The 18,510-nt window shown below is 54.8% G+C and overlaps 1 protein-coding gene across 2 annotated transcripts in view; it reads right to left on the minus strand.

Annotated features, from left to right (window-relative positions):
* The window catches only part of LOC140395019 (3',5'-cyclic-AMP phosphodiesterase 4C-like), a 762,139-nt gene that overhangs the window by 641,526 nt on the left and 102,103 nt on the right, over window positions 1-18,510 (minus strand). For both annotated transcript variants that reach the window (XM_072482334.1, XM_072482336.1), the window contains one exon: window positions 1,811-2,031. In XM_072482334.1, the coding sequence (XP_072338435.1) occupies window positions 1,811-2,031 (221 nt within the window). The remainder of the gene's footprint in view (window positions 1-1,810; window positions 2,032-18,510) is intronic.

Below are 18,510 nucleotides of genomic sequence, written 5' to 3' on the forward strand. Positions count from 1 at the left end.
AATTGCGGATAGCGATGAGGACTGTCGAGATACAGCAGGATATAGATCGGTTGGAGACCTGGGCGGAGAGATGGCAGATGGAGTTTAATCTGGACAAATATGAGGTAATGCATTTTGGAAGGTCTAATACAGGTGGGAAATATACAGTAAATGGCAAAAACCTTAGGAGTATTGACAGGCAGATGGATCTAGGTGTACAGGTCCACAGGTCACTGAAAATGGCAACACAGGTCAATAATCTATAATATAATAATGCAGGCGGAGAAGGTAGTCAAGAAGGCATATAGCATGCTTGCCTTCATTGGCCGGGGCATTGAGTATAAGAATTGGCAAGTCATGCTGCAGCTGTATAGAACCTTAGTTAGGCCACACATATAGTGTTCAATTCTGGTCGCCACACTACCAGAAGGATGTGGAGGCTTTGGAGAGGTTACAGAAGAGATTTACCAGGATGTTGCCTGATATGCAGGGCATTGGCTCTGAGAGATTGGATAAACTCGGTTTGTTTTCACTGGAACGATGGAGGTTGAGGGCGACATGATAGAGGTCTACAAAATTATGAGGGGCATGGACAGAGTGGATAGTCAGAAGCTGTTTCCCAGGGTGGAAGAGTCAATTACTAGGGGTCATAGGTTTGGTGCGAGGGACAAAGTTTAGAGGAGATGTGCGAGGGATGTTTTATTACACAGAAGGTAGTGGGTGCCTGGAACCTGTTGCTGGAGGAGGTGGTGGAAGCAGGTAGGGTAGTTACGTTCAAGAGGCGTCTTAATAAATACATGAATAGGATGCGAATAATAACAATAATCTTTACTGTCACAAGTAGGCTTACATTAACACTGCAATGAAGTCACCATGCAAAGCCACTTGTCGCCACATTCCAGCGCCTCTTCGGGTACACAGAGGAAGAATTCAGAATGTCCAATTTACCTAAGAGCACGTCTTTTGGGACTTGTGGAAGTAAACCGGAGGAAATCCACGCAGCCACAGGGAGAATGTGTAGACTCCGCACAGACAGTGACTCAAGCCGGGAATTGAACCTGGGACTTGCTGCTGTGAAGCAACAATGCTAACCACTGTGGTACCGTGCTGCACGGAATAGAGGGACACAGACCCCGAACGTGTGGAAGGTTTGAGGTTACATGGATAGCCTGGCCGGCACAGGCTTGGAGGGTCGACAGACCTGTTCCTGCCCCCTGTACTTTTCTTGGTTCATTGATTTCAATTAAGAGAGAACTTGCATTTATGTAGTGCCTTTCAGCACGTCAACACGTCCTTATGCACTGAAAAAACAATGGAGCATTTTTGAAGCATCGTCTCTGTAGGAGCACAGGAAACATGACAGCCAGTTAGTGCACAGGGAGCTCCCACAGACAGCAAAGCGATGCAATCCAGTTAATTCGTTTTTTGTGATGTTGATTGAGGGATAAGTATTGACCAGAACACCGGGGAGAGCTCCCCTGCTCTTCTTCAAAATAACTTTTCCTCCCAACTGAGAGTTTAATGACTCTTCGAAAAGGTGGAGCCAGTGCAGCACCCGCCACGTACTGCACTGGGAGTGTCAGCCTGGATTTTGTACTCAAGTCTCAGGAGTAGCAATTGAACCTACAATTCCATCTCAAGAGCGCTGCCCACTGAGGCATGATCAAAGTTAATTGCTTGAAAGATGTCAGGGGAAAAAATCAGAACACACACACACACCCACAAACACAGGCACACACAGTTACCTCTACCAGTTTAACCATTATCAAATAACAGGCATTCCCTTAGACAACTTGAACTGGGAAGAATAGAACAAAACTTCACCCCTTACCTTGTGACGTTGCATTGAGCCAATGGTGACAATGGGTCTCCTTGTAGAGGGACGGTTATCCTCAGCCCCTGGTCCTCTTTCGGCAACCTGCAGCCCTCGTATTGTGCCGATTGTCGCCATGACAACGGAGGTAGCTGTAGGGTTCCGGACGAGCGTCTCTTCACCAGGCCGAACATCGACGGTTGACCCGGGGACAGCAGATCGAGTGAATCTCTAATTCTCTGAGGAAGGCGGGAAAGTAAAGGACAAAAGTTTAAGAAACTAGGGAAAACTATGACAGAAATGGTTCAATTTCTAATGGGGGGGGGGGGGGGGGGAGAAAGGTATACGGAACCAATTCTTTTGCAAGCGTTTTCATTGTCCGCAAACACGTAGGGTAGTGCCAATCTCATCAAACACACCCGAGCATACAAACACTCAGCCATAAAAACCAAATGTTATGAAGATGTAAATGGACAGATGTACAACCATGCAGGCATGTGAACATATAAATATTGGAATGTATGAGGAGACAAAATAAACAATCACATGACCTTTTTTTTTGGTTATGTTGGTTGAGGGAGAAATATTGAGGTGAGGAAGATACAATTTCTCTGCTCCTCTTTGGAGTCGTGTTGTGGGATCTTTTACATCCATTCAAGAGGGCAAATGGGTGGTTGGTTTAATGTTTCATCCAAAAGACGGCATCTCCAACTGTAAAGTAGTCCTTCAGTGTTGCCCTGGAAGGGTCAGCCTGGATTAAGGGCAGGAACCTCTGAATTGGGGCTTGAAAACAATCTTTTCTGACTCAGAGGTCAGAGAGAGGGCGCTACCGACTGAGGCAGAGATGAGAAGGCGAGGGCACATTGCGGACTAGTGGTGTCAAATTACACCAGGTTTAGGGGTGAAAGGGTGATGGATGAAGGAAGGGGACCAGTGGTACAGCAAGAACGAGGTAGACCGGCAGCGGCCTGCTGTGAGACTGTTTTGCTGCCCCATTATTTGGCCTCCCTGATTGAGAAACAGAGGACGGATTCACTCCGGACGCAACAGGTGAATTGCGTTCGAGCCCCAAATCCAGCTCCCCGCCGGGCAGAGCAAGTCACCCAACTCGCCCCGCCTGCCGCAATATGGAAGATCCGAATATTTAACTGACCCGTAAACCAGACCAGATTCACCTGGCGCTGGAACTCCCTGGACCCGCCTTGGAGACCTCGACAGGGCGCCGTTTAGTACTGGTTCAATGCCAGGCTCAGCCTGGGAGACCTCGACAGGGCGCCGTTTAGTACTGGTTCAATGCCAGGCTCAGCCTGGGAGACCTCGACAGGGTGCCATTTAGTACTGGTTCAATGCCAGGCTCAGCCTGGGAGACCTCGACAGGGCGCCGTTTAGTACTGGTTCAATGCCAGGCTCAGCCTGATGCAATTTAAGGTGGTCCACAGGGTGCACACGACTGTGGGCCGGATGAGCAGATTCTTTAAGGGGGTGGAGGATAGATGTGGGCGCTGTGCGGAGGGTCCTGCAAACCATGCCCGTATGTTTTGGGCATGTCCAAGGCTGAGGGGTTTCTAGCAGGGGTTTGCTGACGGCACGTCAGAGGTGTTAAAAGTGAGGGTGGTCCAGAGGTGGCGATCTTTGGTGTGTCTGAAGATCCGGGAGTCCAGGGGGTGAGAGAGGTCAACGTCCTGGCCTTTGACTCCCTGGTGGCCCGGAGATGGATCCTACTAGGATGGAGGGACTCGGAACCCCCAAGTCGGGGGTAGCGACATGGCGGGGTTTCTCAGACTGGAGAAAAGTAAATTCGCTTTGAGGGGTTTGCCCGGAGGTGGCAGCCGTTCATCGACTTCTTTGAGAAAAATTATTAAGCTGTCAGCGGGGGGTGGTTTGATTCTGACCTCGGGTGACTGTGTGGAGTTTGCACGTTCTCCCCGTGTCTGCGTGGGTTCCCTCCGGGTGCTCCAGTTCCCTCCCACACACCAAAGATGTGCTGGTTAGGTGGATTGGCCGTGCTAAATTGCCCCTTAGTGTCCAAAGGTTATTAATAAGAAGAATAAGAATAACTTTATTGTCACAAGTATGAAGTTACTGTGAAAAGCCCCTAGTCGCCACATTCCGGCGCCTGTTCGGGTAAGCCGGTACAGGAACGGGTTGTGTGAAGTTATGGGGCTAGGTGGAGTTACGGGTTACGGGTTATGTGGAGTTACGGGGCTAGGGCAGGAGTGGGCCAAGGTCGGGTGCTCTTTTGGAGGGTCAGTGCAGACTCGATGGGCTGAATGGCCTCCTTCTGCATTGTAGGAATCTGTGAAATTATCTATGGAATTTATCTATGGAATTCCCTGCCCCAGTGAAGCAGTTGAGGCTCCTTCATTAAATGTTTTCAAGATAAAGATAGATAGTTTTTTGAAGAATAAAGGGATTAAGGGTTATGGTGTTCGGGCCGGAAAGTGGAGCTGAGTCCACAAAAGATCAGCCATGATCTCATTGAATGGTGGAGCAGGCTCGAGGGGCCAGATGGCCTACTCCTGCTCCTAGTTCTTATGTAGGGGTTCTCTGGTTGGGGACAGGGCTGGGTGGTGCCTGGGTGGCACTGCCAGGATGACAGGGGTACTGGCAGAGTGCCAGTTGGCAGTACCAGGGTGCCCAAGTGCTAGGTTGACACTGCCAGGGGACGGGCCCGGAGGGGGGTGGGGAGGCCTTGCCAGGTAGGGCCGGGTAGTGAGGGGATTCCTGGGGGCCTCCCCAAAGTTGAGGGGGATGAAAAGAGTGGGAGGGGGGGGGGAGCCTGGAAGAGTGGTGGTGAGCTTGTGACTGCCGAACAAAATGGAGCCTCGATCTACGAGGAGCCAGGAAATAGCTCTGAGTGCGGCCTGCCTGGGGAGAAGGTCCCGAGGCCAAACACAATGGCAAAGTGCCAGTGGATAGCGGGGCGGCTTCTAGACTCTGCAGTTAAACGGCCAGTCAGCAGACTTCAACTGGAGTCTGCTGAATCACGCCCAGAGACTGAGACAACATGGCACAAATAACTACAATACATCAAAAACCCTGTTCTGAAGAATGAGATTCATAGTCATCGATCACATAATGATGGAGCTGCCCACACATTGTAACTCTGCACATAATTGAATTATCTGTGGACAAAGCAATAATTCCTGTACAGCAAGTAGATGAGAGGGTTCAAATAATCAATAATATCATCAAGTTGGAGCACTGAAACAATTTAAAAAGAGAGATTCGGAGGACGAAATCAAATGGGCAACTACTGCTGCACCAGACTTTGTGACAGACTTTGGATGCAAATATCCGGATAACTTTCTAAGTGTGGTAGCGAGCGGGAATTGCCGCGAGTGTCCCGGCACTCAGCCCAGTGAGGCCAGCAATGCTATTCAACTTTAATTGGTCTTTTAAAGAGGCCTCACGGGCTTCTCGCCGCAATTGAAGGCTCACCAGCTGATTCGCCGGGACCGCGCTCGCCAGCTCCCCGCTAACAAGGTCGAGCAGCACTTAAGCTGCCCTTGCTCAGCTAACCCCAGCCAGCTCGCAACAATGGCACCGAGCAGCCCAGCCTCAAGAGTCAGGGTTGCTGACCTGGGGAGGCTGCTAGTTGCTGTGGAGGCCAGGAAAGATGTCCTGTTCCCACAAGGGTCCAGAGAGTCAACCAGAAGGCAGCAATTGCTTCCTGGGATGAGGTGTCAGCTCGGGGAGTGTGACCAGGAGGACTGGCCTCCAGTACATCGGGCAGCACGAGAGAGTCGACACCAACGCCACCCCCCAAATTCCCTTCAATCCCCCCCAACCCTCCTCCACTACCTCCACCCGCTTCCCCTTCAATCCCCCCAACCCTCCTCCACCCCCTCCTCCTTCAATCCCCGCAACCCCCCTCCACTTCCTCCCCCTTCAATCCCCCAACCCTCCTCCTTCAATCCCCCCAACCCTCCTCCACTTCCTCCACCCCCTCTCCCTTCAATCCCCCCAACCCTCCTCCACTTCCTCCACACCCTCCCCCTTCAGTCTCCCCAAACCCTCCTCCACTACCTCCACCCCTCCTCCTTCAATCCCCCAACCCTCCTCCACTACCTCCAACCCCTCCTCCTTCAATCCCCCCAACCCTCCTCCACTACCTCCACCCCCTCCTCCTTCAATCCCCCCAACCCTCCTCCACCCCCTCCCCCTTCAATCCCCCCAACCCTCCCCCACCCCCTCCTCCTTCAATCCCCCCCAACCCTCCTCCACTTCTTCCACCTCCTCCTCCTTCAATCACCCAACCCTCCTCCACCCCCTCCTCCTTCAATCCCCCCCAACCCTCCTCCACTTCCTCCACCCATCCTCCTTCAATCCCCCCCAACCCTCCTCCACTTCCTCCACCCCCTCCCCCTTCAGTCTCCCCAAACCCTCCTCCACTACCTCCACCCCTCCTCCTTCAATCCCCCCAACCCTCCTCCACTACCTCCACCCCCTCCTCCTTCAATCCCCCCAACCCTCCTCCACTTCCTCCACCCCCTCCCCCTTCAATCCCCTAACCCTCCTCCACCCCCTCCTCCTTCAATCCCCCCAACCCTCCTCCACTTCCTCCACCCCCTCCTCCTTCAATCCCCCCCAACCCTCCTCCTTCATTCCCCCCCAACCCTCCTCCACTTCCTCCACCTCCTCCTCCTTCAATCCCCCCCAACCCTCCTCCACTTCCTCCACCCCCTCCTCCTTCAATCCCCCCAACCCTCCTCCACTTCCTCCACCCCCTCCTCCTTCAATCCCCCCAACCCTCCTCCACTTCCTCCACCCCCTCCCCTTCAGTCTCCCCAAACCCTCCTCCACTACCTCCACCCCTCCTCCTTCAATCCCCCCAACCCTCCTCCACTACCTCCACCCCCTCCTCCTTCAATCCCCCCAACCCTCCTCCACCCCCTCCTCCTTCAATCCCCCCCAACCCTCCTACTTCCTCCACCCCCTCCTCCTTCAATCCCCCCCAACCCTCCTCCACTTCCTCCACCCCCTCCTCCTTCAATCCCCCCCAACCCTCCTCCACTTCCTCCACCCCCCCTTCAGTCTACCCAAACCCTCCTCCACTACCTCCACCCCTCCTCCTTCAATCCCCCCAACCCTCCTCCACTACCTCCACCCCCTCCTCCTTCAATCCCCCCAACCCTCCTCCACTTCCTCCACCCCCTCCTCCTTCAATCCCCCCCAACCCTCCTCCACCCCCTCCTCCTTCAATCCCCCCCAACCCTCCTCCACTTCCTCCACCCCCTCCTCCTTCAATCCCCCCAACCCTCCTCCACTTCCTCCACCCCCTCCTGCTTCAATCCCCCCCAACCCTCCTCCACTTCCTCCACCCCCTCCTCCTTCAATCCCCCCCAACCCTCCTCCACTTCCTCCACCTCCTCCCCCTTCAGTCTCCCCCAACTTCTCCTCCCCCCACTGTGAGCCACACGTGTGGCTAACGATGCTCCCTCTGTGTCTCCTCAGGAAAAGCTCTCCCATAATCGTCGAGAGAGGGCCCAGATTGGCGGAGGGGTGCCGGACTTCAGAATCCTCACACCTTCGAGGAGCGTGCCCTGGAGGTGACCGAGGTGGCCGAGGACAGATCGGTCACCCACGCGGAGGTTCGTGGACGCCGCAGAGGTGAGGAACCACCGGGCCCCAACCAGAGGACCCGTCAAATGCGAGTTGTTATTGCTTTACTGACTGACCCATCCCTGCCTCTGACCACATGTCCATTCTCCCGCAGGTCCTGCAGCCGACAGCGCCATCCTGGGCGGCCCATCCCGGGAAGCACCCTCTCCTGCCTCCCAGGAGAGCTCCGAGGTTGCCACCGTTATAATCGCAGCACAGCTGTCATCCCCACCCTCCACCAGCGCAGGTACACGCACCTCGGTGGGACATGTTAGTGGACAGGCTTCTGGGCCACAATCTGGTGGAGGTGGGAACCCCCAGGCGAGGCAGCAGTCGGAGATCTGCTGGATCCCAGGACCCAGCTGGGTCTCAGCCTGATGCTGAGCCTGTGGAACAGAGTTACTCGGAGCTAATGGAGACGATAGGGAGCGGCCGGGACATTCAAAGGGAGATGTCAGCATCACTCCAGCAGATCTATAGCCGATTGGAGGAGTCCCGGAGGCTATGGGCACAGGAGATGTTGCCGGCAATGCGTGGCACCGAGGGCAACACTGCTAGGATGGCGACCGCAGTGGAGAGCCTGGTGCACGACGTCGGCACCATTAGTGAAGGTGGCCAAGGTGTCGCGGAGTCGGTGACGGCCATGGCTGAGGGTCTCGCCAGGAGGTCCGCCTCGCTGGGGGATGTCACCCAGTACCAGGCCGACCTTGATGAGGTTCTCCGGGACATGTCCCGCGCACAGATGGGAATGGCCGAGGTGCTGCGGAGCTGGTCCCAGTCACTGAGGAGCATCGCCGAGGGCATCGACACGATGGTGCGACCATGGGGAACCACCAGCGCTGGCAGAGCCAGATGATGCTGGGGCAGCTGGGGCTGGAACCAGCTGCCCCTCCATCGCAGGGTGAACCCCAGGTTCCTATGGGCACCGACCAGGAGGAGGGGGCGCTTCGTGCCAACCCGGACCCGTCCCATGGAGTGGCGATGGTGGCCACCAGCTCCCCCGAGTTCCACCCCTCTGATGCAGCCGCATCTTGGGGTCAGCACACAGGACAGGGTGGCACGGCTGTACATGTGCCCACTGACAAGTGAGCCGGGGCCCTCTGGAACCAGAACCCCCAGAGGATACCTGCCAGGGACATCGAAGGCCATGGGATGAGGTAAGCAGCCGGCTGCCTCCACCTCAGTAGTGGTAGAGTTAGGAGGGCCAAGTACGTTGAGGATCACTGAGGGCACCGGGGGAGGGAGGAAGGAGGGAGGTAGGGGTGGGGGGGCGGGAGGGGGTAGCACCATTGGGAGTGGGGGATTGTAAAACACATTAAACATCTTTTTGCACAACCAGTATGATGCCTCTGTCACTTTCTTCCGCAAAGCGGGATGACCTTGTGACCCTTTGCCCATCTCTTCAGGCATCCCCCCCACCCCCCACCTTCCTGTGGACTCACCCACCCTCTGGCCGTGGTCATGTCCCCGGAGCTGTGTCCCATCCCTTGGGTGTTATGATGTTGGCTGCTACGTGTGTGGTGTTGCCTCCCGCAGTGTTCAGGCATAATGTCCGGGCATCAAGGTGCAGTGGGATGTTAGGCAATGAGCTCCACATGCTCCAGGGTTATGGGTGGTGGGTGGTCAGTGGGGAAGACGGGCAGGGGCAAGGATTGTCCCTGGAAGGCACACACGATCCAGGGTTTGGCATAGTGGTGCCGCGCGCGGTTGCCCGTTGGTTACTCCCCAATGTCGCCCCACCCTCCTATGATGGCCTAACCCTGCGGAAGGTCCCCCACCACCAGCCGAGGGTCCCTCAGCCCCCACTGAGCACTGGGGTGGCAAGCTCAGCACCCCCGGGCTCTTTGCCTGTGAGCAAGGATGGCTACTCACCTCCTCAGCTCCGCACAGAAGCCCTGCGCCAGGTTCACGTTTTTAAGCATGAGCACTTGTTGCAGAGGCCGCTGAATGATGGGAGGCCGTTGGATATGGGATGACTTGCGTCAATTGTATGATAAATTGGGCTGAAGTGGTGATAATTGGTTTCTCGCCTCGCTAAGGCGTGATCCTGATTTTGACTATGGGAGCGGGTCGATTACATCACAAACAGTCTGGCGCGTTTCTCGTTTTTGGCCTCTCCCGCTATTCACTGGCCTTGTTTTGCGCGAGCGAGAGCGTAACGAGGCCGGAGAATCGCATCTTTCTATTCAGAGATAATGGGAGGCAAACGTGCTTCGAAATTGGGCGTGTGTGCGCGCACGTGTGGCTTTACGTGAATGGGTACGTGGGTGTGTTTCACGTTGCCTGCAAATTTTGAAATTGGGCTCTGTGCCCACAAGTTCCGTAGTGGGTAGTGTCCCTGCCTCAGATACTCTGGGTTCAAGTCCCACCCCAGGTCGTTGAAGGTGTGTTTGAAACACGGTCAAACATGTTGAGTATCAACCTGCAGATCTTTCCGACACACGGCAATGGCAGACAGTAAGAGTAACAGAAATTCCTGATCAGCCCTGTGATGGAAAGGACACTGGAACCTGTACGATCACCAGGAAGTTGGGCTTGCTGAGTGCACTGTAACACACCACCACCACCAGCCACAGGTTCCTGTTGTTGATGCATTTTGAAACCTGGGGACCTTCCTCCCCAGGTTTGCAAAACAACCATTCACCACAACTGTTTCCTATCCCTGATCCACTTTTCATTTGTAATTTGTTGAGAAGTCCAATGTGTCGAACTTTGAAAGTCCATGGGCGGGATTCGTCGTCCCGCCAGCCCCGCTTTCCGGCGCGCCCCCGCCGGCAGCGGGATTTTCCGTTCCCGCAGCTGGCCAATGGGGGTTTCCCATTGTGGCCACCCCACGGCGTCGGGAAACCCGTGGGTGCGCTGCCGGAGAAGGGGAGGATCTCGCCGACGGAGAATCCCGCAGCATATATACATCAACCGCAGTCCTCGTTCATCCTATTTAACAAGAAAGGGTTTCCAGTGACGGAGGGTTGAATATGGATGGCACAGATTTAAGAACCAGAAGTGATATGAGGAAACATTTATCATTTGTGCGGTTGGTTGCTGTGACCTGGGAGGCGCTGCCTGGAAGGGCGGTGCACTCAGGTTGAAAGGAACTTTTAAAAGGGAATTGGATAGATACTTGAAGAGAAGCAGGGACTAGGCCCAATTGGATATCTCTGTGAAAAGTTCTGCGATGGGTTGACCAGCTCCCTTCTGAACTGTTCCGTTCTGTGATTTTTACCATCGATAAGGACCTGAAAATCATTCATATCTCCTCTAAGATCCACCTTGCAACCTGCAGCCTTCTGACCAAGTGGCGACAGGGTGAACTGGCTCGTTTCTATTCAATTTCCTTGATCGGTCCCCTCAGACATTTCCGTTTCCTTTTCATGAGGATATGCCTTTCCGAATCCAAAAGTAAACTCGCCATAGTCCCAGATGACCTGTGATGAACGGTTACTGCCTTGTCATCATGTAACGTGATGACCCCTTTAAGACCGGGCTTGGAACCCTGGGGACTCCGCCTCTGGCTCCGCCCATCTGTGAGCCATATATAAGGGTCTGCCTTGTGGGCTGTGCAGCAGTTTGCACATGTCTCAGCTCCAGCATAGTTCTTAGTCTATTAAAGCCTTCTTTACCGTTTACACTCTAAGCGTCATTATTGAGGGTACCTCATGACCATAGGCAGCTTTCCCCCTTTGAGGGGGAGAGCTGACTGGTGATGGTTTAACCTGAGGATCACCACACCTCAGGCAAGGGGCAAGGTTGAGAAGGCGGGGCCTTCGTGAATAACCTCAGCCGGTACAGGGATTGAACCCATGCTGCTGGCCTCGCTCTGCATCACAAACCAGCCAACTGAGCTATACCGGCTAAGCTGTGAGCGATAGTGAGCCAATCAAACAAGGTTTTCTTGAGTTAAAGAAAGAGACAAGTTATCAACCACAAAAGCCGATTAAAAATAATAAAAACATGATGTCAAGCAATGGGCCCTCATGTAGTCATTCGGGCCCACACACACACACAAACACACTCACGCACACAAACACACGCACACACACACGCACTCAGACACAAACACTCACTCACACAAACACACACTCTCACACACGCACACAAACACACACACTCAGACACAAACACTCACTCACACAAGCACACACTCAAACACACACTCAGACACAAACACACTCACTCAGACACACACTCAGACACAAACACACTCACTCTCACACACACAAACACACACACACAAACACGCACACACAGATACAAACACACTCACTCACACACTCACACACGCACACACAGATACAAACACACACAGACACAATGAATTTAAATCCAATAAAAATAGTTAAAATAATATATGGTTGATTGTCATTGAGGTGTAGATGTTTAAATGCTGTGGTTGATTTGAATGAGCTGGTTTTGTGGATGTGGTCAGATGTCGAATATGTTGCAATTCTGATGAGGGGCGGGATTCTCAGACCCCACGCCGGGTCGGAGAATCGCCGGGGGCTGGCGTGAATCCCGCCCTCGCCGTGTCCCGAAGTCTCCGCCACCAGAGATTCGGCGGGAGCGGGAATCGCGCCGCGCCGGTCGGCAGGGGCGTTAATCTCCAGCGATGGGCCGAGGTCCCGCTGCTGGAATGTCTGTCCTGCCAGCGTGGATTAAACCACCTTTTGAATGGCGGGACAAGGCGGCGCAGGCAGGCTCCGGGGTCCTGGGGGGGGGCACGGGGCGATCTGGCCCCGGGGGGGGTGCCCCCACGGTGGCCTGGCCCGCGATCGGGGCCCACCGATCCGTGGGCGGGCCTGTGCCGTGGGGGCACTCTTTTTCTTCCGCCTTCGCCATGGTCTTCACTATGGCAGAGGCGGAAGAGACCCCCTCCCCTGCGCATGCGCGGGGATGACGTCAGCAGCCGCGTCGCCTGGCGAAGACCTTTTGGCCCCGGCTGGCGTGGCGCCAAAGGCCTTTCCCGCCAGCCGGTGGAGCGGAAACCGTTCCGTCGCGGGCCTAGCCCCTCAAGGTGAGGGCTTGGCCCCTAAAGGTGCGGAGACATCCGCACGTTTGGGGCGGCCCGACGCCAGAGTGGTTCCCGCCACTCCATCCCGCCGGAACCCCCCGCCGTGTAGGGGAGAATCCCGCCCGAGATCGGAGTTCGACAGGGGATTTCTAATAAACATGGGGCGGGATTCCCCCTACCCGGCGGGGCGGGGGGATCCCGGCGTGCTGGAGTGGCGGGAACCACTCCGGCGTCGGGCTGCCCCAAAGGTGCAGAGGTCTCCACACCTTTAGGGGCCAAGCCCTCACCTTGAGGACCTAGGCCCGTGCCGGAGTGGTTTCCGCTCCGCCGGCTGGCGTGGAAGGCCTTTGGCGCCATGCCAGCCGGGTCCGTAGGTCTTTGCCGGACTGCGCAAGTCCACGCATGCGCGGGAGCGTCAGCGGCTGCTGACGTAATCCCCGCGCATGCGCAGAGGAGGGGGTCTCTTCCGCCTCCGCCATGGTGAAGACCATGGTGAAGGTGGAAGAAAAAAAGAGTGCCCCCACAGCTCAGGCCCGCCCGCGGATCGGTGGGCCCCGATCGCGGACCAGGCCACCGTGGGAGCACCCCCCGGGGCCAGATCGCCCAGCGCCCCCCCCCAGGACCCCGGAGCCGCCCGCGCCACCTGCTCCAGCCGGTAAATCATCGCGGGCCGGAGAATCGCTGGGGGTGGGCCTGCCGACCGACGCAACGCGATTCCCGCCCCCGTCGAATCTGTGGTGGCGGAGACTTCGGGACATGTCGGGGGCGGGATTCACGCCAGCCCCCGGCGATTCTCCGACCCGGCGGGGGGTCGGAGAATCCCGCCCCTCCACTAGCCACATTGCGCTGGAGCGAGAGCCGGAGAATACCGGGGAGGCCTGCAGCGAGCCTCCCGACAGACTCCGCACCTCCCAGGATTCTCCCAAGTCCAGCGGGACCTCGGAGTCGAAACTCCGCCTCAAATGGCCGGGATCGAATGACGCTTGCGGAAGTAGGTTTTAAACTTACTTACGACCTACCTGCCTGGGATCCACCAGCCTCCCTCGATTCTCTCGCCTCCTCAGGGAGGCCACAGCTGGGTGCCGATCAGTGCTGGTCTACACAAATGTGGACCAGGTGGAACGGCATCCAGGGGGTCTCCCGGGCCATCGGAGACGCCTGGGTGGTCAGGGACGGCACCCAGGGGGTCTCCTGGGCCATTGGAGATGCCTGGGTGGTCAGGGACGGCACCCAGGGGGTCTCCCGGACCATCGGAGATGCCTGGGTGGTCAGGGACGGCACCCAGGGGGTCTCCTGGACCATCGGAGATGCCTGGGTGGTCAGGGACGGCACCCAGGGGGTCTCCCGGACCATCGGAGATGCCTGGGTGGTCAGGGACGGCACCCATGGGGGTCTCCCGGGACATCGGAGACCCCTGGGTGGTCAGGGTAAGTGCAGGGTGACCCCTGGGCCTCCCCCTGCACTGCCAGGATGCCTGGATGGCACAGTCAAGCTGGCAGCAGCACTGCCTGGGTGTCACTGTCAAGGGTCAGGGCAAGGGGGGCCATGCCCATGAAACGAGGGTGGAGGGGCGGATTGAAGAGTGGGAGAGTGCAGGGCAGGTAAGTAGGGGCTTCTGGGAGGTTTGGGGGGGGGGGGTGATGAATGGGGGTCCTAGAAAGGAGGGGGTGCTGTAAGTAAGCTTGGGGGGCCCAAAGAGGGGGGACCCCCAGGAACCCCATAACGGGGTGGCCTCACTTGGGGGGGGTGTGGGGTAGTGTCCATGAGTGTGGGGGGTGACATTGCCCATGGGTGGGGGGACCCACAAGCTCACTTAGTGATCAGGGTACCCTTTCAAAATGGCGGCCCGATCTCGAGTTCAGCTCCCCAATGTGAAAAAAACATCTAAGAGTGGGATTCTCCAACTGCGTCCGCCTAGTGACTGGAGAACTCCGCCCCAAGTCAATGACCTTCTCCATTGTCCGCGTCTTGCCCGTGGCGTTCTTACAGCGGGCGGGGTGAAAGAATCCAGCCCCAAGTGTGTCATTGGTTCGCGGTGGGGAACTCTCCAGCAGAGCCGGTGGAAAACCCCCTGAAAAACCCACCAGAAATGAACTTGGAATTTATGGGGGAGAATCACGCCCTTGGTTTCCGAACTGGGTAATACACTTGTCCCAAAATAAAGAGAGTGAGACAGCCCCGTATTTAGCCAGCTTCCTCTGCTGAAAACTATCTTGGTGTGGAGATGCCGGCGTTGGACTGGGGTGGGCACAGTAAGAAGTCTTACAACACCCGGCTAAAGTTCAACACGTTTATTTGGGATCACGAGCTTTCAGAGCCTAGCTCCTTCATCGGATGAGTGCCTGATGAAGGAATTACCCGATGAAGGAGCTATGCTCTGCAAACATCCTTGCAATCTCGCTGCAGACTGGCCTGTTATACTTCACCCATTGTGCATTTCCAAGGGGTTTTTGGTGTGTCAGTCTGTGGCAGCCATTTTGTCAATATCCAGCAATTTTGCATTTTAATGACCGGAATCTTTCCAAAAATGCACAATTGCTCAGGTGAGGAAATCAGTCTGTGTAGCCAGCTTTCCTTGCCATACTGACCAGCATTTTGAGCAATTTCAAAGGGAAATGAGATTCTCGCAGCCAGCTGGAGGGGAGAGGCTAAGAAAGCCAGCAACGACAGGATTCCCGGATCCCAATCTCCGATTTAAGTAAAAGATAACTCCTCTCCGTCCCCCACCCACCCCCCCACCCCCAACCCCCAGCATGGGGAACCTACCCCCATGGACAGTGAGACTCCACCATAGGGAGGGGCCATGCCCACAAAATGGGGGAACCTACAGGCAGAAGGCAATCCCCCATGGATAAGGAGAACCCCCGCAATGTAGTTCTCCAGAGGGCCCCTGGCAGTGCCTCCTGTCAGTGCGCCTTGCGGTGTGAGGGGGCACTGCCAGAGGGCTCCGCCAGGGTGCTCTGCCAGGGAGCACAGTCAGAGTGTCAGGGGGCAATGTCCAGACATGGCCCTCACCACCTGGGGGCTACACTTACCTGTGCGACTCCCCCCCCCTCCCCCCTCCCCACCACGGGCGTGGCTCTCTCAACTAGTTTTCGTTTTTGAAAATCAGTAGCGATTCACGCCAGTGTCGCGTCACAGCGGCTGGGTGGGAAGCTAGGGCGGAAGTAGCGGCGTCGAGCCCTAGGCATGCTTTCCTGGACATGAACCTGATTACATCACTGGCGGGGTAAATCGCATTCTGCGATCTCACCGCCGCAAACCCCGTGTTTGGCCACTCGGCTGATTCAGCAGCCATTGTGGGATAGGCGTCCGCAGTCAACGGGGCCGTTGGATCGCGGCCAATGTATCTTCCTTAGACCCAGCTCCGAGTTTTGATGGGTGTCTGAATTATAGGTAATGTCTCCCTCTTCCCCCACCCCTGAAAATGATTTGTTTATTTTTCACCTGCATTCTTGAGCAGTTTGCTCTGTCTCACGTCAGACTGAAAAATTTCCAGTCAGTTGAAAGTTGAAAAATCATATTTTCACAAATAAAGGAGTCCAGCCTCTTAACAATGTTATACCCACAGGGCAACATTGAACACTGAAGGTGGTCAATGCCTGAAACTGGGTGCGACCATTTATTCCTGAGTGGGCACCTTGGAACCTCAAACAAACATTAATAAATAAAATAACAGGACAGATTAACGCAGCAAATATATATGCACAGCAACGAAGGTGGAAGCTGAGCTGAACCCAGCATCTCTCTGGAAAAGGTGGGGGAGTGGGGCGAGATGAATTGCTCATTCAGAATCCCAGCACAGAAGCAATGGGCTGAATGGCCTCCTCCTGTGTTGTCAGTGTTCCATGATTCACTCCAACCCCTTTCTCCCTCACATTTACTCGGTCAGGTTTTTTTGTAATAATCCTTATTGTCACAAATAGGCTTACATTAACACTGCAATGAAGTTACTGTGAAAATCCCCTAGTCACCACATTCCGGCACCTGTTCGGGCACACCGAGGGAGAATTCTGAATGTCCAATACACCTAACAGCGCCTCTTTCGGGACTTGCGGGAGGAAACCGGAGCGCCCGGAGGAAACCCACGCAGACACGGGGAGAACGTGCAGACTCCGCACAGCCAGTGACCCAAGCCGGGAATCGAACCTGGGACCTTGGCGCTGTGAATCAACAGTGCTAACCACTGTGCTACCCTGTTGAGGTGAATAGTAGAGATGCATTTAAGAGAAGCTGGATAAACACTTGAGGGTGAAAGGAATTGGTGTTTACGTTGATAGGGTGGGGGGAAGTAGGGTGGGAGGAGGCTTGGGTCGGGTATAAATGGCAGCAGCCAGACTGGATATCCTGTTTATGTGCCGTACGCTCAGTGCAAGATTGATTTAAGAGATTTGGAACAGAGAGCAGGAGAGAGATCTGCACACAGAAAGTTGTGGGGGTTTTGGAATTCACTTTCCTGTGCTTACATCAACATTCAAGATGAAAGTGGATAGATAGGGAGATGAAGGAGAAGTGGAGATTGAAGGGACATGGCAAAGGGCGACGGCAAATGTGATCGGGACTCTTGCTCACACGGAGGGGAAATGGCTTGTGCTGACTGGGAATGGCTTGGGTCAAATAGCGGAATACATTGCGTGACCTGCTTCCACAGGCAGGACGTTTTTGTAACCAGAGGCACGCAGATTTAAGATAAATGGCAAAAGAACCATTGGGGGCAATGAAGATAATGTTTTATGCAATTGGTTGTTGTGATCTGAATGTGCTGCCTGGATGGGCGGTGGAAGCTGATTTAATTAAAACTTTAAAATACTTGAAGGGAAAATAATTGCAGGGGTGCGGGGGAAGAACAGAGAGTGTGGCTAATTGATTAGCTCTTTCAAAGGGTCAGTACTAGCACAATGGGCCAAATGGCTTCTTTTTGTCTTTAAGATGATTGGAGAATAGTAGTTTCACCTCCGCCAACGCCAGCTGACTCAATACTGACAGGTTTGCCTGTGTTGGTGCGCTAAACCCAGCCCAGGGGCAGCAAATTAAATGTAGCCTTTCCATTCCTCTCAGTGGGGAAGTGCACGAAAATTTAGTCTTTATTGTCACAAGTAGGCTTACATTAACACTGCAATGAAGTTACTGTGGAAAGCCCCTAGTCGCCACACTCCGGCGCCTGTTCGGGTACACAGAGGGAGAATTCAGAATGCCCAATCCACCTAACAAGCACGTCTTTCGGGACCTGTGGGAGGAAACCGGAGCACCCGGAGGAAACCCACGCAGACACAGGGAGAACGTGCAGACTCCGCACAGACAGTGACCCAAGCCGGGAATCGAACCTGGGACCCTGGAGCTGTGAAGCCATAGTGCTGACCACTGCGCTACCGTGCTGCTGAAGGCTGAGAAACGGGCCAAATTGTGCACAGCAAGATCCCACACCCACCAAAGAGATAAACAACTAGAGAATTTTTTCGAAGCCACGGTGGGTTGAGGAGAGGATGGACTCAGGACTTCTCTGAACCTGGCCATGACGCCTTCTGCGTTCGAATAGCTTTGATGACATTCTCTCTTTCAGCTCAGGATTCGAGGAGAAGAACATGGGGGACAGGAAGTAGCAAAGAGCGCCTGGGATGCAAAGCTGCTGCATTGCAAGATGTTTATCAATAAATTTCATCCTTCTCTCCTCGATCATTTCCATTTTAATCAAGTGGAATTGCAATGAACTCCCGGGAGGCGCTGCGGTTGGGAACATAGATGATCAATTTCCTGAGGAACAGTCATATGTCTCCAACAACTTACCAGTGGAAAGTTAGCCCTTCCAATGCTCAGAGTCCCTAATCTCATCTCTTTGAATTTGAATTAATTAGTATGAAACATGACTTAATCACACAGCAATAAATTTACATCAGCCACTTTGTTCCACATTTAAAAGGGCCTGTGAGTCTGGGCAGTCTGTCAAAGATGCAGCTCTGATATAGTGGACGTTTCTCAGCTCATCGACTGCAGAAATCCTCACCCCTGCCTTTTGACTATTGACTTTATCATTGCGAAGGTTTCTCAGCACTGATCTATATCAGCGTCCTCTCAGTGCTCCAATTATAAAACTCTTACCCTCCTTTTC

The sequence above is a fragment of the Scyliorhinus torazame genome, chromosome 18 (genome assembly GCF_047496885.1).
Source record: "Scyliorhinus torazame isolate Kashiwa2021f chromosome 18, sScyTor2.1, whole genome shotgun sequence".
Taxonomy (NCBI): Eukaryota; Metazoa; Chordata; class Chondrichthyes; order Carcharhiniformes; family Scyliorhinidae; genus Scyliorhinus; species Scyliorhinus torazame.